Raw genomic sequence first — 24380 nt, forward strand, 5'->3', positions numbered from 1 at the left:
GTGCAGGCACTCTCTACACCCTGAGCTCTGCATTGCAACCTCCTCTCTCGTCGGCTCTGTCTGGGTGCCCACGCTGGCCACCGCCGGGGCAGCCAGAGCAGAGCTTCTGGACCGGGCCCTGATCATACGACCTTCCAACCTTCCCTGATCCTGACCTTCCAACTCTGTAACCTTGACATTGTATTGGTGTGTCAGGGAATCCTCCTGAGGAACAATTTTCAGTCTAAAAGTAAGAGTCTAAGCCTGTGGAGAACTGGTGGCCCTTAGCACTCACATGCCTCATGAGGATCTGAAGGCATTCAAGACTTTGTGGGATTTTGCTGGCATGAGGCTGGACAGCTGCTGCCTGGCTGGGGATTAAGAGAGTGGGAGTCAGGGGGATGGAGAAGGAGCAGAGACATGGAGTAGGAAGAGGTACTAGGAAGGAGAAGCGATGGCAGCAAATGTAGTCTGAAAGATAGCTCGAAACCACAGAGATGGTCACACAACAGGCAGCAGCCTCGTCTGATGACAGCAATGCCTCACTGAGGTCTCTGACCTTCCCTACCACGGTCTCCTGCATGAATGAACAGCTCTTTTCTTATGGCTGTTTGCTTCAAACACAATGGCTAGCAAGTGGTAAAGGAGCAGGGGCACTAGTGGCTGGGCTGCATGCACGGTGCCAGAAATGCAAGGGCTGGTTCTCCTGACTGACATTTGTGTGTACACTGGGTGAGAAAGAGTGGGATGGGAGCGAGTTAAACCTGATATTTACAGAAAACGTTGTCCCTGGTTTTTATAAATCTTTTACTTAGTCATACACTTTTTTCCACTTTGAGCATTCTTTGTACAGTGTTTGTTTTGCTAGTCTGCTTCTATCCACTACTGACGCTTTTAGTGGTCACTGCATATTAAAAAGGAGCTGGATTTAAATGCATCAGATTCTTCATTTTGCAAATTCATACTGTGCAGGAAAAAAGGAAGCATGAGCTAATGGTTCACTTACAAACAAGTAAACATTCCTGTTGGTGACCAGCACAATTAGTGATGGGAGAGGGGATCATTTGTCTTGCAGGCAGGTGTTTGCTTACCACTGAGAAGTAGCTGATTGTGCCGGTATGAAGCTGGCAGCTGACCAATGTCTTCTATTCTATGGCTCATTACCCGGGAAAGGTGACCAGTGTGGTAGAGGCTCCCCACAATGATGCTGTGTAAGTACATGGGTTCGATGAAGGAACTGAGGAGAGCACCTTGGAGCCCAAGGATATTCCATCTGGAAAAGAAATTCAGGAGCAATAAAACACATGGGTGGAAGAATGGCCACAAGACAGCTGCCCTGGGAAAATCAGCGATGGCAAGCATATGGACTGGATGAGGAATGAAACCATTCCTGTCCCTGTCTTATGGCGCATGAAGCATTGCAATGTTGGTTTATTATACATCTATGGACTGATTCCATCTCTATAATGCTTTTAGATTACTGTGACACCACTGAATTAAGGGACACGTGTCCTGTCTTGTGTCATTGCAAAGAGGCCTCTTGTTGAGAGCTAATCTTTATAAAAGCATTTTGTGTTCAATGAATGTTCATTTAGCATGTCTTCAACAGAATTATTTTTATGCATCTATAATTTTACACTTGCAATGGTAGATCTAAAATGAAAACTTTCTTTATTCTACGTGTATTTACCATTTATCATCTATTAGTACCATCCCTTAGTCACACAGCCAAGATAATAAATGACATAGGTGGCCAAAATTCCCACAGAATTGTGAATAATTTTCCAAAGCTTCCTGGGCTAACATTTCCTTGCAGAAATGAGCATGCAGACCTGAAGACATCCATAAGAACCAAATCCTGATCCTGAAAAATAAAAAAATGGTTACACTTTTAGGCAACTTATTTGTAACCAACAGTTTGACCTGCTCTGATGTGTTCAGAGTGATGACTATGTCTCACTCTGTTGCTGTCTTAAAGGTGCAACAAATTGATGGTGGAAACCTTCACTGGCCTTCAATCTGTTAATGACTGTGAGCTCCATATTACTGATGTTGGATTAGTTGCCAGAACTGTTCTGCATTTTAATAGCCTATGAATATTTACGTCTAGCTAGGCACAAATATGACAGGATGCTTGGTCTAAATTCTTCAGGGGACAGGTAATTGGTTAAAAAGTGGAAAAATTATAAAGAGGAAAGAAGTCATGATGCTGTTATCTTCTTGGCAAACCTATTTAGCTCAGTCCACCTAGGAAGGTGTTCCCCACTGCACAAGCACTAACATGCTCTCTTACACTTGGATAATATTTTTATGTAAGTAAGTGCAACGCTGTCAATCTCTTTGAATAGTTCTGAGTTCAAGAGTTCAAACTGAAAATGCTTCAGAAAATGTAGTTTTGGAGAGCGTATTTTGGCTCATTAAAAACCAAAACACCAGCAGCATTTGGAACTTCGTAGCTGACTGAAGAAAAGGGTAAGAGGTGCCTGCTATTTAAGGCAACATCCAGTGGCTGCCATGCTAAATAACGTGTTTAAAGCACAATCTCCAACCGCGGCAAGCATTATGTAGCTAATTTCTTACATCATTGTTCTTTTCATTAATTAACATTTCTCAACCGTTAGTGCAATTATTGCAGTGCCTCCATGCTGTATGTCTCTTTTCATGATTAATAAGGAGTCATTATATTTCCCTTTCCTGAAGCAGTCAATTAACACGGTATACTTTCCATTAATTACTGAATGTTTAAAACCAGCATGCTGTACCTGGAGAGCAATCTGCTCTAGGAACCTGTGACACCAATTGCTTTAAAAAGTTCTCTTTAAATTTTATTCCAAAAACACAAGCAATTTAGCCGGCTATATTAATTTGCCTCCAAAGCAGGGCTGTGAATGAGAAACATCTTTTAATCTCATGCAAGAAAAGGCAGCCATCTGGCTGCTGAGGATTTCAGAGTCAGACTCTCCCCATCTCCCTCTGTAAATGCAGGTCATTAAAGTAATGTGTTCATCTACATAAAACTCAAATGGAATATAAAAGGTAATATTTATATACAAACAATTTAGTCCCACAATTTAAACAGTCATTGGTTTCATGAAACATTTACTTTAGTCGATCAGATTTGCATAACTTCATTTGAAGGAAAAAAAAAGTGTGGTCATTCCTGCAAATAACATCATTTTTAAAGGAAAGAACTAGCTGCCTCTTTGAGTAAATATCTTATCATGATGCAAAATTAATAATGTAAGCTTAAGAGTTGAGTTCAGCTAACAGTACCGAGCCTCCGACCAGCTTCTAAGGTGAGCAAAAAAATTAGACAGTGATATCTTTGTCCAGATGGAAATGTATCAGATACCAGTGTTGTTTTCAACACTTGACATTTCCTTAGAAAAAACTTGTATCTTTGATTGACGGAGAGAAAAAAAGCAGCTAAACAGAAAAACAACATATGTTCAACAGTATTTGAATTTTCAGCAATATGCACATCACAAGAAATCATCTGAGCTTTATTTACCAAAATAGGGGATTGTGTTCAGATCATGAATTACAAGGTAATAATGATTATTTAATTTAAATTCTTTGAAAGGAACCTTCCTTTTTTTTAGAGACATTTCTCTGCCTAACTCTGAACATGTTCATCCTAGTGTAAAGAGGGATTCACATGTCAGTGGAATTACGTTGTTGGAAATCATAATACAAGCCTGATCAGGTCATCTCCTATGTATTAAAAGCATTTAATAAACATTAATTAGTTCTCACAATGCTGCTGTGAGGTAAAGCCCCATTTTTATACACTCTGGGGAATCAAGGCAGAGAGGCAGCATGACTTGCTGAAGTCTCCGCATTTTTCAGAAGCAGAGCTAGAGTCCACAGCTTCTAGATGGAATAGTTGTTCCTCAAGACAACCCTGTTTTCCCATCCCAAAGGAAGACCCAGGCCAGTGCAGGGGGCCAGGAAACTTCTGTATCAGCCATGGTGGGTTTTGACTCCTAAGTATAAGTAGTTGCAAGACAAATGAGACAGAGGGGCTGGACCAAAAAAATGAGAGAAGAAACATAACAAAAAATACAGGCCAAGAGAGTAAGCCTTGCTTGATGGATAGAAAGTGGTGTAGAAAGAGACTCTCCCAGAACCAGATAGCATCCTACAGTAGGAAGGACAGAGAAATCAGAAAAGGTGCAGAGACCTAGAAGGCAGTATTTGGTGGGGATTGCCTGCTGGATCTTCTTGAGCAGTGCCAAGGCTGGTGTCCACCATGATGATGGTGGGGAAATGAGATGAGATGATGGCAATGCCGCCTGTACATTGCCTGCTTCCCATGCAACGCAACACTGTTTTAGCAGCCTCCAGTCACAGAAGATGGATGAAAAAAGCAGAGATGGAGCTTTGCTTCAAGTCTAACCCAGGTTTGGTAAAGTGTTTGGCCAATTGTTTCTTTCTGGAAAGCATCCTCAAGCACACACGAGTCCCACTAAGTCGGCACAAATCCTAGGAAAAGAGGGGTCCTGTGCTGAGCTGGTCAAAGTTAGACCCTTGCACTGCCGCTGTTGTCCTTCAGAGCACAGTAAAAGCACATTAATGATGGGGGAAATTTTCAGTACTCATTGTGCTTCTGTTCTGTGGATAAAAAGACCTAACTTGGAGGGCAGCCAGTTCAGTATTTTGCATAAAAAATAGATTTAGCTTACAAATATTTGGGGGAAGATCTATTATCCTGTGTTTTGTACATCCCTTGACCAACACGCATGACTAATGTACTGACTCGACTCTTTGATATCTGGATGTCTATGGGATTATTTGTAGGTAGATGATAGGGAAAGATCTGTCTGAACAACAACGAAACTATCAATAAGGGTGTTCATTTTTGAAGGGGCTATTTCTCTGTAGCCTCATTTAGGCCTATGAAAGTAGCTGTGTTCCCATCTGTAACAAAGTGCTCTCTTCAAAAGTGGCTTCTCAAAATAAAATTATTATTCAGTGTTACATTTTGGGTCCTTCATATATCAAAGTGACTTTCTTGCTATGAGGAAATATGCTGGATCATTCTGAATCTTCCTAATTGTGCAAGATTTTAAGGGCTGTTTTCAAGGGCACACGTCTCTCTAATAACTTATATGCTGTACACTTCATAATAACCCTTCCAATAAAGTGAAAATCAACCCACTGCTCCCTTAGTCACAGATCGTATTTAAAAAACCCCGAATCTTCAGCAAGCAGGATCAATAAAATCAAATGTCTCCCCTTTCCACTTAAATAAGGGAGCTTTTTGTGCTTTGAATGGACGGAAAGTATACCCTTCCTTTTGTTCAAACAGCAGATATTACTGCACTGTTTACAAAGACAAAATCCCGCATCCAGTTTTCAATATAGATAATCCCTGAATAAATATATTTTTGCCTGTTTGTCAATCACAGAAATGCCAGCGATGATCCGGGAGGCATCCTAGATCAGGCAGCCTTTCTTTAATTAGACACTGTGCTCCCCCAGCCCTGCCCATGGAGCGGGCTGGGGGCAAGGCTTTGCAGCTCCCACACTGCTGGCAGCCCAAGGACACCAGTGAGGTGTGTGGGGAGATGTGTCCCCAAGTCATAACCACATCAGAGCCCCACACCTGCATGCTGTAGCATCCTCTCACCAAGTGACCTGGTTGCAGCCCCTTGCCACGATCAACCAAAATATGGATGATAAAAATACTGAGGAAGGGGCTTGGGGGTAAACCCGTGGGGGTGCAAAGAGCTGCAGCCTTGCTCAGGTCAGCATGTGGCTCCTCACGCATTGCTGAGCTGTGGTTTGACACCTGGAGACTCTTTGCTGAGTATTGCCAGCGTCGGTTTGTACATAGCATTACCCAAAGCTGAATGCTGACACGCTCCTGCCCTCACACCTCTTTGAAACTGAGATGTGGAGAGATCTGCACAGTGCTTCAAAACGTCTCAAGGAAGTGAGTCCACCTGCTGTTGAAGCTTGGTGAGACTGAAGTGTCTCCTCTGGACCTTTGGAAATCTTGCCCATTATAAAGCACTGCTGATGAATTTCAGAGCTTATTTTGTTAAGGCTTCTTACAAAAGAATCCTCTTTTTTTGGTCATTATTAACAGCTTTAAGTCTTACCTGCTTGGCATGTTGTTAACCTCTTGTACCGCAGTTTCTATTACCAATATTTCCAGCTATGCTTTACACAGTATAAATTGTTATTCAGGCTGGTCTGTGCTCAGCAGAACACCTGTGGTGTTCCTATTTATATGACCATTTAGCTATTATTGGTTTGGAAACTGGAACTAGCGCATTAGTTTTTGATCTGTATTTTAACAGTAGGTGGTTTATATACGTTTTCTGGAACATACTTTGTGGTGAAAGATTGAAATTGAAATCACAGTCACACAGAAAGGGGTTAAGAGAGAGAATTACAAATCTTGTGCACAAATCATCTCTAATTGAAGATCTAGCTGTGTTAATTGATTTTCATTTACATTAATATGCAGCCTTTGAAGTAGCTTTTCTTAAGAGTTACCTTGTCAAGCTCAGTCTTCTGATAACAATGGCTCTGGTCGACAGACTAACACTAAAATAGATCTAAGAATGCCAATTTCTAACACTGACTTTTAGTCTTGCATTTTTATATGCTACATTTAAATACAGCTTAGTGTGCTTAACTCATCTTGTAAAATGTTGCTTCAGACACCCACTGCTAAATCCTGAAACAGTGCCTTAAGACTATATTACCTTACAGTACTTTGAACATTTTCTCAATAAAGATTCCTTACCGTCCTCTAGCTTGTGGGCCCAAATAATCCACAAATCCACAAACCTTAGCCATGAGACATAAATAGACTGTCAGTGCTGTAATGCAAAGTTTGGAGGTCCTTTGTTACTGTTTGTGTCATTTTACAGGTGAGGTATAATTTAGATGTTCAAGGTCTTATTTAACCTCTGGGCTTAATGTCACTGTTTTACTGAGGTATGAGGAAGTGGATGACCATTAACCTGATGGCAAGAAAACACACAGTCTTTCAAAGGTGACCTTTTGAGAAGCAGTAGTAAAAAAACAATTTTAAGGCCAGAGCTTACAAAATAAACACTGAATTCTGGCTTTTATTTGCTGAATAAAGACAGTTTTTGAGAACATTGCGCCCTCCAGATCCTGCACTGTGCAAAGTACGTTCCTCAAGCCTGTCCTCCGCAAGCAGATTTCTGAAAGAGGACAAATGCCACAGCTCATGCATTTACAAGTAAGTCTATCCACTATAAGTCTGTGTAGATGCAAGTTTGATGCACAGAGGGCTGGCATCTCTCTGAAGTAAATACATTAGCTAGATATCCTGTCAGAATATGCTCTGTTCTGGTCATTGCGTAAGATCTCCAGTCCCCTTGCTAAAGTCTACCAAGGAAGAGAGTCTCAGGGAAGAGCAGTGCACTGCAGAACTCTGTCTCTAATGGGACCATTTGGATTGGTTGATTCTGGGAGAAATAATTTCCTTAGTTTCTCTGCATCGAAGAAGAAGGAATCCAGGTGCTGGGGTATATAAACTTGATGAGCTTAGAACACGGAACAGGAAACGCTGTATAGAAGGGAGGTGGTATGCATTGTTAAAGCAGGGGCATGGTGGGCCTTGGGGTGAGCCATAGTGGAAGGAGACTGACATGAAGCTCAGTGTTCACATGAGTCAGAGGGAAAAGCATATATAGAGAAAGGCAGTTTCTGCACCCTGTGGCAGACTATGAATTTCCCCTACAAGTCTATCCAGAGGGTGACGGGCTTGAGTAAGAGAAGTGCATAGTTCTTTCATGTTTTGCCCAGTCTTTCAAATTCAGGAATAAGAAGTAGACACATTTGGAAATTCTTATTTTATGTATGTATGCTTTTGAATGTCTGAACTATCATCTGCAAATCTGGCACACATGTACACACTTTGTGTGCAGTGGGAAACCAGCAGCGTTGTGCAGGGAAGAAGAGAGCACTGGGCTGGCTTTGCACAGCTGGAGACATAAACAGAGAGCTGGTGTCCCTGAGGCTACAGGGCACCCCTGCAACTGGTGGGGACCTTAGCCCCTCTCGTCCTCACTGGTCTGAACAGTGCTGATGGTCCAAGACAGAATTTAGTGCTTAACCTTCCTGATATTTTGTTATTGGATTTAAATCCTCAAAAAGGAGCTGAACTCTAGAGATACCCTTGGTTTTTACCCAAATGCGTGTGCCTCTGTGTGTGTGTGTGTCTGTGTGTGTATGTGCATACATATGCCAGCAACTGCTGAGACTTCCACCACCAGCAATAGTAACGTTGCACTGACCTTCTAATAAGTAAAGGTATGAGCTGCTCCTGCATCCTGCCTTAGTATGAGAGAGATGAAAAGAAGTTTCATTTGGTCCAGTGTATGAATGGGTTTGCTGTTACAAAAAAGCTTAAATTCTCTTAGGACTATAATGCCTCTGTTGACATAAAGGTCTTAAATTAGGTTATGATTTGCATCAAGAAAATGTTAAATGACACAGTTTTTTTCCTCAAACAGCTGATCATTTTTAACATGATTTTGCTCACGATATTGCTGCTTTTTCACAAGTGTATACTGTGTACATTACAGAGGAAAATTAAGGTTGAAATCTCAGGTGTTGTTAGTGTAATTAACAAACTACAGGTCTAAAGAATGTGGTTTAATCCTAAAATCTGTGACATTGAGAGGCTGAGCTCACTTCAACTGCACTGTGAGACTCGTAGAAGTTGCGAGTGTAAAAGCTTACACTCTCTTAGGGTGGGTTATTTGGGGATACACAGAGCCAAAACTTTAAATTTGCACATATAAATGCATGGGTTTTTAAAGCCAGAAGGAACCACTAAGATCTAGTCTGACCTCCTTTATAATGCAGTCACAGAATTTCACCTTGTAATTCTCTGCCTGAGCCAAATAACATGAGTGTTCATGCCAGAAGTGTTTGTGCTTTAATTCAGTAAGGGAATAGGTATGATACCAGGCTGTTTATCCTGCAATCTCAACGAAGCCACAGAGCCCAAATAATGCATACCAAACATCAAATTCTCTCAGACTTGTGGTGATAGTAATAAAAATTTCTAAATGCCTTTGAATAACAAATAAATCTGATTAAACCACTCTTTGCTTATGGCTATCCTGTGAGCAAGAAAGAGCATAAATTGTTAGAGACGTGATTTATAGAATATTATTCACTTTTCTGAGTAACTCTCTCCATTCTTGGTTCTTTGATATTCTGATAGCAATGTCCTTTGCAAATAACGCAAAATGATGTATATTTTAGCAGCTACTGGCTAGGCTCTCAAGAGGAAACATTCTCTAATAGCCCAGTGCTCCTGAGGGGCTTTTACAAGCAATAAAATCCAAAGCATACAAGCCAGATTTTTGTTGTATCTTGCTTATACAAACATGAATTTCAGGTTCTCAGATCTTTTTTTTATTATTGCAAGACAAGTACAAATACTGTGCAACCAGATTGCTGCATCCTGCAGACATTTGAAGAGTCAGCTGTCTATGCGGTAGACCAAACATTTGGAGTCTGAAGTGTGGCACAAAACCACCTGCTGGGCTCTTCAGAAGGGCAGGAGTGGGGAAAGGACTCTCACACAGCAATCTCCTTGTCCACTGAACTCATTTTCTGCCTGTACTTTCTATGATCAGAGGGGACAAAAGCAGAAAACGTCCCTATGTGTGCTGAAAAAAAAGGTCAGGTGAAGAAACCTTTGATTTCTCCTACTTATAGGTGAGGATAATGAGGATAAAAATTGACCACAGGTAGTATTTAATGTGGTAAACTGAAATTCTGGACGATGTTTATTGAGATGCCATATCCAAACCTTCTCTTGCCACTCTTTGCCAAGCTCTACATAAAATGTACAGGAGCTAGAAATCTCCATCAATGCTGTCACTGGTGGCCAGCCCTGCTTATTTTCTGCCATGCAAGAGATGTTTTTAAACATTTCCTTCACTGGGGTTGCTTTGTTTTCACTAGCACAGTGACTCCCAGACTAGAACTTTTGAACCTGACTGAAGTTATGCCACAAATATATGTAATTAGGAGCCTAGTGGAAGTAAAATTGCAGAACCAGGTCTCACAGTGTGACTGTGAAAGAGAAAGGAAGGGAAAGGCATGACCTTCAAGTGCAGCCAGGGTTGTGAACATCTCCATATAGCCTTGGGCACTCTCTGCAGAAGCTTTCAGACTCTTAAATGTGCCATGGTGATGCCCCAGCACTCTCTGGACACAATTTTACTTTCTTGGTTTCCCTTGTGAAAGGGTATTTTTTTCACATTCAACTCAACGCTCTCTACTTTATTAACATTGAAGTTTTCTCCTCTAAATCCCTGCTTGAGCTGCTCTTGTCTGGTTTTTGTCACTTGTAGTTACTGCTGCTGCCCACACCAGATCCAAAAATTACCTTTTCTATGATCATTTCCGATCTCCATCCTTCCCCTTTGTTAAGAATGGGGGGATGGAGTCATTGGTTTCTGAATCTCCAAATTTTCCTGGTCTTTTTATTTGTTAATTCAGCAGTTGTTTTGCCCATTTGCCCTGTACCAGAGCTCTTAACCTGACCAAGGAGTCTACTGTGCTTGGAAATGTCCAAAATCCACCACCACTCCTACAAATGTTGCTTTTCTCACTCTTTTTCTTAGCCTCTTTTTTGACTGTACCTTACTGGTGAGAGTAAAATTTGCTGTTCAAGGCAGGTAATAATGATTGCTTAGGGGTTTTTATTTTTGGTCCTGGAAAATTCCATGCCTATTTCAGTTACTGTGCAAATAAATAATAAAAACTGCAGCAATTGATACAATATTGCAATAACATCGAAGATGAAAGCTGAAAGTTTGTTTTTTATCCTGGAAAAACTTCATCACAAATTCTCTTTTTCTCCACAGACTTCAACGCTGTTTAGATATGTGGCAACAAGGAAAGGATTCACTGAAAATGCTTAGCAGATGTGCCTGGAGAAAACCCAACTTCTCAGACTGCACTACAGTCAACATCCCCATCAATAGCAAATGCAGTACTGTTTACAAAGCTGATATTTAATTCACTGGCCAATGACATTAAAACCAGAGAGAGCACAATATTTCCATGCTCAAATTTAAATTTGTTTAATTTTTTGAGTCCATATAAAACAGAATATGGAAAACCCAACTGCATCTAAAAGCAGTGCAGGAGATCCACTGAAAACAGGGTTTTCTGTTGTCTCTCTTATAAATAAATGAAAATATTATAGCAGAAGTTGCTCTTTATCCTTCATGCAAACACAGCAGTTGTGATGATTATACTTAGCAGAGGGTGGATTTTGTGAGTCTGTTAGTATTTCCATTTGCTGGTTCAGTCATACATTTTTCTGCCAAAATGGCAGGCTTTGCTAAGCCTACAAACTAATTTAACTTCAGTAGGTCATCCGGATCAGGCTAACAGCAACATTTATGCATTTGCATTAAACAAAAGCTTTATGCTTTTTTGAAAGTTTATGTTTATATTGGCCTTTAATAACGGGGCCAAATTCTTAGCTGATGTAATTTAACTGAATCTAAGGCATGATATTCCAGCAGAGAATGTGATGATAACATTTACATTTTTATAGATATAATGCAATGTATTCTAGATGTAGACCTGCATCTATAGCTAACACACACAGTATATATATAATTATGAGCATAAGTATACATGCATGTATATATGCCAGTAGTATAATAAGTATGCATACAAATGCACACACTTTGTTTTCAGTTTGTGGTAGCCATCATTTGCTATTACTTAATGCCCTAAATTGAGAATGGTGGATGTGTTTACTTTTTATGTGCCACCATGGAATAATTATGAAATATTTATTATATGACAATTATTCTACATAAATACATGTAGTTACGGGACAAAGCAGCCACTCTGTGACATGTGGCTGCAATGACATTTCAAATAGTAGAAATATTCCTAGGAGCCTTTAGGGTACTTTATCCAATAGGGTGAGGATGAACTAAGTTTATCTGCATGATGGTTGGTGTGCAAGTTTTGGGGTAGATAAATCAATCAGAGGAGAGTAGATGTATTTTATTTGAACACTGAAATTCTATTGGTAAAAATGCAGCAAAGACAGTTTATATTTTCTTCACACTGTAAAAAGCAACTAACGATCCGTGGAGAATTTGGGAAAATGTCCTATTTACATTCCATCCTATTTATATGGTCTGCTTTTGCATACAAAGGAGGTCTTTGTTTCCACAGGGTTTATCAGCAACTGCTAGTTATTTCCCACCAGTAGCCATAGTCCTCTGTGATATCAAACTTCATTTCCACATGCAAAGAGTTTTGCCATGTATATACATCAGGTACCTGGCAATTTTGTCTGTACAGGACATGGTAATGAGCTGCTCTCCCAGCAACACGCCGTCCCATGTCTGAGCAGCATTATGGCACCGGACAGGTATGGTTCCTTCTCCAGACTCAATCTTTGTTCGGAGATGCCCTCGGTATTTTCTCACTATGTGCTTGCTGCTGTTCACTGGATAAAATAAACACAAGAATGGCAATAATTAAATGTTTTTAGAAAGAACCTGAGAGGCTGTGTTGATGTCATAGCTCGTATTTGCAGAACCACCTGTGGAGGTCCTTTAAATTGGATGCAAAATTAGATGAGAATACAGCCCAAGAAAGCAGCCCAATGGAGAAAAGTATGTGCTCCCTAGCATGGCTGTCTTTTTCACATCAATCAAAACTTTCACACAGCACATGCTGAGCTCAAGTTCCCATTCCCATTCCCTCATATATTTAAAAAGAACATAAGTAAGTGCTCTGTTTTTCAGAGAAGCAGTATAATATCTTGGTTTTAACCTGTGCTTGTAGGATTGACCTGTGTCAGGAGGCTATTTGAAAACCTTGGTTCAATGAGTGCCATCAAGACTCACCTGCTTGATGCAGTCCAGTACAAAAATTTAGTGTAATATTCAGTGGCATTTTCTGAATAATTTCAGAACTTTTTGATTTGTTATCACAAAATTTCATTGAAAATTCTCAAAAGCTGAGTTTTTATACTCTGGATCAAAAGCAAATCAAAACTTGCTAGTTATTTATTGCTTGTTTAAATTCCATCTATAAACTCCCTAAAGTGAGATACCTTCCTGCTTTGTGTTGTACTGATATCTTTTATACAATTGCCATCCATCTCTCTGATATTATCTACTTCAGCGCTAGGCAGCTGCCTTTAGGATGGTGCAGGGCAAGCAGCTAATGCACTTGTGCTGTGCCACTGTCCTGGGTTCAGCAGTAGCAGTCATGTTTCTCCTCCTTGGTAGCTGGTGCAGTGCAGTGTTTTGACTTTCAGCTCGGGAACAGAGCTGATAACAAAGATGTTTTGGTTTGGCCAAGGACTTTGTGAGCCTCATGCTCTGCCAGGGAGGAGGGGAAGCTGGGAGGAAGCAGAGACAGGACACCTGACCCAAACTGACCAAAGAGGTATTCCATACCACAGCACGTCATGCCCAGGAGGTAACTGGGAGTTAGCCGGAAGGGCTGGGGGACTGCAGGGTTGGAGGAGGTATCGGTCGGAGCTTGGTCGGGCTTGGGGGGCGAGTTATCGGTCAGCGGGTGGTGAGGTGTTGTATTCTGTTCCCTTGTTATTTCCTTTATCATTATTATCATTGGTGGTAGCAGTAGTGATTTGTGTTATACCTTAGTTACTAAACTGTTCTTATCTCAACCCGTGGGAGTTGCAATCTTTTGATTCTCCTCTCCGTCCCTCCGAGAGCAGGGGGAGGGCAAGAAAGGGGGGGAAGTGAGCGAACGAATTACCTGACTGGGTTTAAACCACGACAGCCACAAAGAACTGAACAGAGTCCTGCAGACATGCAGTAGGTGCAGAAGATAATAACATACTTTACCTTCATTTTTATGAAAAGAGAAAAACTGAAGTTCATTATCAAAATGATAATGAACTCTTACCCTCTTTATACTGCTACTTTACCCCTGGGTATTTTGGTTATAAAAGAACAGCAAGGCAGAGCAAGGAATCCTCTTGCCCGTATTTCCAACTGTCCAACTGTATTTTAACATGGCCTGCCCCTCAGCTGGACCAGAAAGTTTACCTTGTGAAGGTGATGCTCCTCAGCCCTCCACAGCCTACGGGACTGCCTTGTTCTGGCACTAAGCAACACTGGGGTGTTACAGGTTGTGAGGCTGTTTGAACCTCTGGCCATGAGCAGCTGGCTCTGTGTATACTCCTCAGCCACCTGCTCTCTCCCTGTCATCTCTACTGTCCTTGCTTTCTATGACTGTTGTCTGTGCTGCAAGCTCTGGTGGAAGCAATTGATGGACTTTGGCTGCTGCTGATGGATGGTTTACAAAATGGGAATGGAAAAATAAATCACTTCAGCCCTTTGGGATTAGCAGAAGTGGTGAATACATGTAAAACAGCAGAGACAGCTGTGACCTGCCAGCAGACAGGTGGCTGAGCCCCCATCAGCCTTCACTTCCTTCCTGCTTTTTTAAAATTTAAGATGGGGATATGTGTGCCAGGTGTGGGCTGGACCAGGTATCAATTGGATTGGTTGGCCATGGCCAAAACCGATTCCCGCCCAAACCCAGGCTCCATCACATCCAAAATATTTGCAAATCATGGAATCATAGAATAGTTAGGGTTGGAAAGAACCTTAAGATCATCTAGTTCCAACCCCCTGTCATGGGCCAGCTTCTGCTAGAGCTACCTTGCTCAAGGCTCTGTAAAAGGATGCCAGAGAGGGACTCTTCATCAGTGACTGTGGTGGTAGAACAAGTGGTAGTGGGTTCAAACTTAAACAGGGGCAGTTTAGATTGGATATAAGGAGAAAGTTCTTTACTGTGAGGGCGGTGAGGCACTGGAATGCATTGCTCAAAAGAGCTGCAAATGTTCCATCCCTGGTAGTGTACAGGGCCAGGTTGGACAGAGCCTTGAAATACTGTAGGGTTTGTTTGTGCTGCCACGGGATCTGAGTCTGGGGAAAAGCAGTTATTGCACTGCCATCCCCATCAGCACCTGTGTCCAGGACTCCTTGTGCCCAGCTGTCACAGAGCACCTCACAAGCAGAACTGCAGTAACCACCAGGTTTAGAGTAGTGTGGTTTCTCAAACTTCAGTTTTGAGGGAAACTGGAAAAAGCCAATGGAGAAATAAAAAAATCAGTAAGAAAAAATGCCAAAGTCTCAAAAACATCTCCGATCCCTCTTCCCTCAAATTATTGGGCTCTGCCAAGACTATCAAGAAGCCATTTTCATGGCCACGTGCTGTTTCTTTGCATATCCCCCTTGTCTGGTATGCGTCCTGCAGTATTGTTCAGAGGATGATCTTTGGATGGGATTAGCTGTCTGGGAATTGGTCCATATTTTTCTTGGGACTCAGTGGGGAAACTCATTTTTTAAAACTTCAAGCAGTGTTGAGCAGCATTTTTTTTATTATTAAACCACAGAGTTGTGGGGAAGGTACCATGAAATTTGGACAACAAAAGGAGAAAGTGATCACTTCTGCTTAGCAAACACATCTAGCTGAGCAACAGCAGGAAATGTATATAGCAAACCCACTGTGCCTTAGTCTCCATGCACTGAGAACTGACGGCATGGCAGAGCTAGACCTCTGCCAGGGAAGCAGTGAAGAGTGACCCCAGAGACTATTGTTGCTTTAGCTGGTGGAAAGTGTGACTTGAAGCAAATCAGTTCTCTTTTCCTCAGCTTTCCCACAGGTATAAAGAAGATAATGATGCATCCTTCTGCAAATTCATTTAAAGGTACTGCTCAGAAGCTATTTATGAAAAACAGATGCTATCCTTTCAATAAAGTTCTACCACAGGAGTCCACCTGCTGGAAATCCCCCAGGACGCAATGAATGTTTAATATTTCTTCCTCCATCTCTTTTTTTAGAAAAATATTTTCCCTTGCTACACCTTTCTCTCCCCATTTCCCATCTCTCTCTCCATTCCTCTTACTTTCTCAGCTCCCACTCTGACCTTCCCCTGAAGGTGCACTGTCTCCTATATTACTCTCTTTTTCAGGCAGTTCACCGTGTTGATACGCTTACATTTTGCATACATGCAAAGGGATAGGTAACTGCTAGGGAATTTTAGTGCCTGCATGAAAAGAAGAGCAACCCATCATTTATATGACTTTGATTTCCCTAGGTAAATATTACCTAGTGAGGGGCAAAGCAACCTGCAATGTGCTGGCAGAGATAAGGAGCCAGTTCAGGGGAAGAAAAAACAGCAGCCCTACTAACAACTGCTGAGCTCTTGAGGAATTTAAAGCATAGGCCAAAAATTTGGGGGGGAGAAGGATCTGAAACAGTTCTTTGAGTTGGGGGGGGGGGGGGGGGGGGGGCTGCTTATTTGATTTTTCATTTGGCTATTTGAACTCCTCAGTTTCTCATGAACCAAAGGAAGTACAAAGGCCAAAGTATTCCATGTCCAGCTGTTATTACAGTACCTCAGCCCTGGCCAGCAAGTACCAGAAACTGAATAATGAAGTTCTTAAAAGCACTTAGGAAGTGTGTGCAAGTGCACAGATTGTCTCAGGTTTCAAATGCCCATATTAACTCTGCCCATGTGTCAAACTTTGCTCCCTGTAATGCATGCTCTGCCCAGGGTGCAGCCAAGCAGACGGCATTAGCTGATAGGATTCAGGCAGCTGTGGCCAGTGTACGCTCACCCTGGGATACACTTCTACAGCACTGATAAGCGGTTTTAACTGCTCAACTGCTATTAAATTCAACAGATAGGGTGTGACTAAAACCCTGTGCTGTACTGCCTGTGTCAGGCTGCTCACATTGCTGGGGTAGCTGGGTCATAAGCTCCAAAAGATGATCTGTAGCATTTATATAAGATACTAATAACCCAAAGCTGTGACTACTTTCTGATTGCCAATAGTTAAATAATCCAGATCCGCGACTGGAACACACTTAGTTCCTTTTTTTGCAAATCATTAGGTAGAACAAGAAGACATAAATATTGAACAGAGAAAAAGATGAGGCTCTGTGTGTTTTGCACTGAAGCTTCAGACAGACTCTAGCACATAAGCTGCTTGCCAGCAGTAAAAAATGCAGTCCACTTGCTGGCACAGCCTGCTACAGATCATCTTAAAGCAGTCTCAGAAACATATTTATTTATGCAACTTAGAGTCACAAACTACAGCCTACTCCCGTTCTGCTGTTCAGTATGATCAAAGCATCAGTGACTGTAAGCATTTCTGATCTTTGCTGTGCTGGTGCTCCAACTGCTTAATCTCAACTAATTGCAGGGGAGAAGGCATCTGAGGATGCCACTTCAAGCAGAACAAAATGTCAATTCAAACCAGAATTGGAAAGGACAGATTTAAAAATCATTTGGAGTGGATTTATGATGTGTGATACACTCAGAAGTGGAAATTACTTGTGAGAGTTCCTAAAATAAAAAGGTGCTGGATTAATTATTGGATTAGAAATTTACATAGGTGCCTTGTATTTAAAATCAGTGAAACCTACTGATTTCTGGGCTAACCCCTTATTTTCATATTTTCTCCAGGACCAGTTTAGGCTCAAATGGTAATGAAAAAAGCCGCTCCATATTTATTATTTAGTTGAAGGGTGAAGAGGAAATGGATGGTGATTAAACAGAATCATATGAGTAAGGCTCTGTCTGAGATTTTGCATGACTGCCTCGGAGGTTCATTTTCTGTTTCCCTGCTTCAGTGGAGGCTGTTCTCTCCTCATGAAGGAAGAAATAAAGCAACCTATCTTGCATTTTTTTCACTGCTGGGCCTTCCATTCATCAGCATGGTTTATAAAGCTTCCCTAGAGCAGTTTGAAACAAAGGGGTGGAAAGAGGAGTTGTTAACATCTGCCTGCCTTTGTATTTTGATGGTCATTAGAGATGCACTTTCCTCAAGCAGATGTTGAATAAATGTACAGTATTACTATTTCTGGAAGTGTTGAAGTGAGCATGATGGCACACTGAATGCTTTGGATATCTCTCCTTTGCTGGGTAAGGTGGCCGATCAGATAAGTCTCTGCTGTGTTGTGCTTTGATGACCAGCAGAAGCTAAAATGCAATAGGCTGCCTTCTGAAAGCAAGAAACTTCAGGGAAATTCTGAAAGAAGTTTGGATTCAGGAAAAAGCAATAGGTCCCCTTACAAGGTGAAAAGCTGAAACTGAGGGTAGGTTTCATAAGACCAAGGGCTAGGCTGGTGAAAGCAGTGGTCTTGTCTGAATGCCTATGGAGCCACACCTGCAGTGAGTGCAGGGATGAATCCTTCCCAGGAGGGAACACAAGCACCTGGTTTGCATGGGTAAAAAGCTCATTGAGATGAATCCTTTAAAGCCAAGATATGACTCTGAAATATAAGCCAAGAGGTCTATTGCATCTGAATGCAGCACCAGGGGAGAACTGCTCACTCCCAGAGCCATGTAGTGCCCACCATGTCGTGGCATAATTCAATTCAGATCTGTGGTTTGCATCATATCATTAAGCCCTATATGCAAATACAAATACCGAATGTATACTGCATCTGTGAATGTTACAAAACCTGGGACACCTGTAATGTGTGGAACTGAAATGAACATTTGAAACTGAACTTCTTTACCTTTTGCCTTCTTCCTGATGTTTTCTGGATGAAATCCTGAGTTTGGACAGCAATCAGGTGTATCTTGACCTGATAAAAGACGTTACCCTTTGGTAATACTTTTGCTTTCTCTTCTTCATTAACTTTCAAAGAACATTTTTCAGTCTTTCTACTTCTTCCATAACTTTTCATCTACCAATAGTTTTGAGTGAAAAGGAAAGGCAATTAGCCTATTCATAGGTTATCAATGTGTGGCATTTAATCCAGAAGAAAAATCGGTGATAAGGAAAACTTGAAGTTTGAATTCAAAAGAAAAAACAAAATGACTGCATTATTTGTCATTTTTTTAATGCACATATTGATTAAAATATGATTTTTTATTTGAGTTTTGGTGTTAGAGGCAGTAACTGTAGAGTGTAAGAATGGTTCTCTGTCATATCAAAACACACCACCAAGTATTTTAATGAAAAGTCTACAAAATGCCTCCCTGTGTAATCACTGATGGGCAAAATTTCATCTATTCAAGAGGTGAGAAACTTTTAAAAAGACTTTTCATTATTTTTGTAAAATAATATGAAATGTGTTGAAAACTCATCCTAGGGAAATGTTGTAGGATACTTTTGTGAAACTAACTGCTAGAGCAGAGAATGGCACTCTAACATATGAAACCCATTTTGTGATCAGACTAACTTCTAAGTAAGACCTGGTATCTTAGCAAGCTTTAATCCCTTGGAACAAAAATAATGATAAAAGAATACCTGAGAAATAGATCTAAGTATATAACAAACTGGTTTTCTGTAATATCTGCCTGTTGAAGAACCCCTGGGGTCAAAATGTGAGTAACTAGTTAAAAATCTTTTTAAAAATAATTTATTGGCAACAATGTCAGGCATCGTTTCCTCTGAGGTATAAATAACTGTTCCAGGCAAGGAGGAATGAGTAGCACTGGGTCAGGTGTGGGGGAGATCCTTCATGCCACCTACAAACCCAGACTGCAGACTCCAGGCTGTTCTGGAGTAGAAATGCATTAGTATGTTGAGGCCAAAAGCACAAGACTTATCAGTGGAATTAAGATTCTGTGCCTGTGGCAATCAAGGAAAGTACAACTCAAACACTTCAAAATTATTGTTTTTAATTACTAATTGCTCCTCTCATCTAAAATCAGATGTGCAATGCCATTGCTTTGGAAGTGCAGCTGCTCCCACAGAGCAAAGTCTTAGAGACCTGGCAAAGGGCTGTGCTGGTGTTGTGAACTCCAGTGACAGAGAAAACTTCTGCTTCTGAAGCCTTCTTGAGCCTTGTCCAGTCACAGAGGCACATTAGCTGGTCTCCAGCAATGATCAGCTCATCTTTCACAGTGTGGGCAGCTGCTGCTGTTGCCCAGGTCAGTGGCTGAGCAAAGCCAGGCAGGACAGTGGCTGGAGGCTGCATGTGGAAGAGGGGATGCTGCATCACATGGAGATGGCCCAGTGCGGGCCAGCTGATCACCTGTGTCCTAAGCTGTGCATCATTGTATCTTCTTCCTTTATTTTATTATTTTTTTAATGAAAAATGTTTTCTCTTAAAGCTAGGCTTTATCTTTTAAATATGCTTTGTGTGAATAATTGTCAGCATCACTGGAATTGCCAGTGCCAATTCTCTCCCTCACCATGTTTTAATCAGAAAGTTTACACAAACATAATGTGTTATTTATCATAACCCTCTTTCTTTTATCAACAAAATGTGCTGTTATTCATGTGGCTTGGGGATTTTTGCTGTTGTTTGGAAATTGAAATCTTCAATAGTGATTTAAGAAAAATGTTGTGAAAGAAGTCAGCAAAATATGAAAACAGAAAATGAGCCTTGTGGGACAGAAACAACAGCAGTCTGACAACAATATGGACAGATTTTCAGCTCTCCATGTGGCTGGTATGAGCCTAGAGAGGCTGTGGTTTCTGCTGTATTGCCAGACATACTCTGGTTCAACTTCAGCTTCTGGATCCGTAGATGGAAATTGCTGAGTAAATTCTTACAGTCTCTGGGTGGAGAAATTCAATCTACATCATCAGGAAATAGTCCCTGTTGGCATTAAAAATCTATGGATTGTAGTTACTAAATTATTCTGTATAATGTTAGAATAGTGCTTAGAATAGTGCTTTCCTTTTTAATATCCTACTCTGATCATTAATTACCCTTCCTCAGAGCTGTGACAGCTGAATACCTTTTATTGTCATTTTACACATATGGAAAAAGAAATTGCCAAACTGAGGTGAGTTGCTCAAGGCTAGATGGAGAAGCTAGCTAGCAGAGCAGTGGTTAGGATTAAGCTGTTTGTTACTCTTAAGCAGCTGTCTTCAGATTTCTCTCTTTATAAGACTCCAAGAAGCTCTCAGGAGTCTAAGGACTTTCGAAAGTCCCACAAAGATCTTAATGGTACCTGGAGTTGCCTGACAAGCTTTACGAAACTCAGGTAATGAGGTTTACCTGTGACTCCGACTCATTGGAAGGGTAAATGAGACCAAATTAGATCTAAGTGGGTGCAGTTTTTGCCCACAGAGATTTTTCCCAATTACAGTTTAATCTTTTCCACTCAAAATACATTCTGTAATTAGGTGCATATCTCTAGCAGGCTGTTGGATGCTGTGGGTGGAACTGGGGAAGCCATGCGGTCTCTTTGTCCCTGAGGACCTTGGAGAACATTAGACATCGTTATTCCTTGGCTGGACAAATTCGAGGAAAACCAGCTTTTCTTGGGGAATTTTCCTACCACTATTCTGGAAGCTTCTAGACGTGGCTTTTTGCTGATTAATGTAGCCTTTTTATCACATCTGAACATTGTGTCCAAATGCAGTGTTTTACAAAGCAGCAAAACCCATAACAAAGCAGAATCAATAAATACAGTGCAATGCCCTTGGGCGATTCAAGCATTCTATTAAAATTAGGATCTGATTATAGCTGTGGAAACCTGTTTTCCTGAATCCTAACAAACACATTTTGCTTTACACGAAAGGTTTTCAAAGCTGTGGCTAATGCTTGCTTTGAGCTATCCATAGTTTCCAGCATATTCTTTCTCTTTTCCCAGATAGACATGCACTCTGCTGACACATCCTTCTGAAAAATCTTATTTTCCACTTTAAAACTCTCCCTGAAACAACAAAATCCAAATAAGCAAAAGCAGCCAAAAATATCACAATGAGAGGAAATTGGGACATTTTCAGTGTATGGTCAAAGCCACGGAGTTTTCTCATGATTATCAGTTCTGACAAAGTTTTATAACAGAGACTGAAGAAAGGGAGCTGTCTAGCTCCACTGATAGTGAGTTCACGGAAGCTCTGATCCAGGACGTGGGAGATACAGGCTCAAGTTTCTTCCTTTGAGTTGAGGTGGCCTTGAATGAAAAAGCTCACCTTGAACTAGGCCTGGAAAGAAATTAAATAGGTTTTTAAATACTCCTTGTTATTGCACTGCTGACCAGGAGGCATGAAAAGTACAGGGTGTGATCCCAATTTCACACAACTATGTGATGTAAAACATCTGCCTGACAAGTTTTGATTTCTTTCCATCCAGTCAGTACTTTGAGACCTGAAAGTTGTCATGAAGTGAAGAGGTTATTCACCAGTCAGTTTAGCAAAACGCCACTAAAATCCTAACTCCAGATTGGTGCAGGTTACTGATGAAACACAAAGGGGTAGCAAACTTTCACAGCTTGATTAATTGGCACTGAAAGCTTTAGGACTTCCAATGTAGCAAAACAAAAGCCTCTTTCAGAGGTGCATTCTTGGGTCTAGCATGATAATACCAACCATAAAACTGTGAGTGCTTTCATAACTCTCCTAAGCCTGGAGATCACTGGTTTCTCTGACAGGTTTAGGGGCTAGAGCTGACCCTCAGGATTGGCAAAAGGTTTAGCATGGCAGACTGCTCAGGCATTGAACCTCTCCTTTGGACAGACCAGCTTCTAGATAACTGTAGAAAAGTCTTTGTGCTTCCTCTGTATTTACTTTGGTAAATTGAGGCTGCACCAGTGGCAAAAGCAAGAAAGGGCCACTGCTTCAAAGCAACTTTTTCACAGTGGAGGCTGACAATGGGTCCTCTGCTCACCCCCTGAACCCAAACCTTTTGGATCCATCCCAGTCCAGTCTTAATGAAGTGAAAGAATAATTTCCCTCCCCTTCTTTAATAATCTGTTCCCTAGCACCTGAAGTTATCCAACAGCTTCATGCTAAGTCTGCAATTTCTGCAGCATCCTTTACATGACAAAGCAATCTGGGCCCTCTACAGTAATTCATCCAGTGCTAGGATTATTTCTCCCGAGGCAGTGTTCAGTGCTACAGCCTTCAGTGTTGCATGATTTTTTTTCTTTTGTGTTACTTCTGGGCATGGTTCTCTATGATAATTTTATTCTGAGATCCCCCAAGGTATTGTTTTGCTCAGCCATATGAAAAATAGGAAAATAATGCACCTTCATCCTGGTTCCACAAACGGGCCATTCATCACCATAAAATCAGCTTTACAGCCTAGGAGGATGCTGCTCCATGCACTGAATAGCTACGAATTTCCAGTATGGTTTCCCAGGCTGCAGCGGGCCAGCAGCTGTGATGGAGCGATACGATACCTGGGAGCACTTGTACAATGGCAACAAATAATAGTGTTCAAACCCAAGGGATGACCTATGGTTACCCTCAATTTTTGCAACAGGGGCAGTATATCAATTTGTTAGGACCTGCATTTTCTTGTAGTTACAGATATCTAATTTCTTTTCAGATAACTGAGTTATTTACATTGGTTCTGTCTTGAAATGCTTTCCCCCATATCATCTACCCACAAGAACAGAATTTGTCCATTTAAACAAAACATGTGATTGGCAGAAGAAAAGCAGAGATTTCTTCCCTTTCTCATCCAATAACATTCACTAAACCCAATGCTTTTGGGAGCTGTTTTAGCCCAGCTGCTGCCATAAGCATCCTCATTGTATTTCCATCCTGGTACCTGCCTGCAGGATGCTGAACGCAGAGCTCTGGAGCTGTCTCATGACATTCACAGAAGATCATTTGTGTCCGTCTCTTGGAGATGGACAAGCTCCTTAAACCACCTGTGTTTGAATTTGGCTCTCTCCAGCCAGCCTGCTCAGGATACAACTTTCAGGGACTCTAATTTGGAGATCATATACTGATGCAGTCTGGATCAGCCCCAGCTGAACACAAAAGGCTGTCTCCAGTGTGAGCAGGGCCACCCTTTGAGACAGCCCCGGATTTGGGGGTTATCAGAGAGCATTTTATCTGAGAATGGGATCTAAAATCCAGCAGCCAGAGTAACAAGCAGGGAAAGCACAGGTTCACACAGTGAAAGCACACTTGAAGTAGACAGGGCAAACTTGTCTGTCCGGATACTATTCAGTTACCCAGCTTCTCTGAAAACTGCACTACACATCTCCCCATCACATCACCTACCAAGGCAATGATCCAGCTCACGTGGTTGCAAGTGGATCCTGTCTAGAGGAGAGCTCTGTCAAATGTGTGTGCATGAGAGCTTCAGCACAGCTGTAGGTTAATAGACAAGCAGGAGGAAGACCCCATGTGGAGCAGATGCAATGGTGTGTTTCAGACCTAAAGGGAGCATGGGATAAAACAGGAGCTGGGCTATCAAGGAGTCATTGGTACAAGGCAATACAGCGTGTTAGCAAGAGATAGAAAAGCAGCCCAGGGGAGACGAATAGAGACAAGCCCTGGGGCAGATTGTTTGTCTCTTTGGCAATCCATGTACTGAAAAAGAGAGCATCTCTAGAAGAAAGGCGGACAATGAGGGAAAATCCTACCAGGGAAATAGGAGTGGGGAAGCAGAGGATTTGCTAACTCATTTTTTTTAAGCACTTCATT

General features: G+C 41.5%; 1 protein-coding gene across 1 annotated transcript in view; it reads right to left on the bottom strand.

Annotated features, from left to right (window-relative positions):
- ADARB2 (adenosine deaminase RNA specific B2 (inactive)) overlaps positions 1–24380 on the bottom strand; it is a 310582-nt gene that overhangs the window by 12594 nt on the left and 273608 nt on the right. The window contains exons 7-8 of the mRNA XM_061468035.1: positions 12307–12475; positions 1071–1252 (exon numbers count right to left, since the gene is read on the bottom strand). Coding sequence (XP_061324019.1) covers positions 1071–1252; positions 12307–12475 — 351 coding nt within the window. The remainder of the gene's footprint in view (positions 1–1070; positions 1253–12306; positions 12476–24380) is intronic.

Source organism: Pezoporus flaviventris, unplaced genomic scaffold (genome assembly GCF_033815535.1).
Source record: "Pezoporus flaviventris isolate CSIRO_AGI_PZ_B2104156 unplaced genomic scaffold, CSIRO_AGI_Pfla_v1 ptg000047l, whole genome shotgun sequence".
Classification (NCBI taxonomy): Eukaryota; Metazoa; Chordata; class Aves; order Psittaciformes; family Psittacidae; genus Pezoporus; species Pezoporus flaviventris.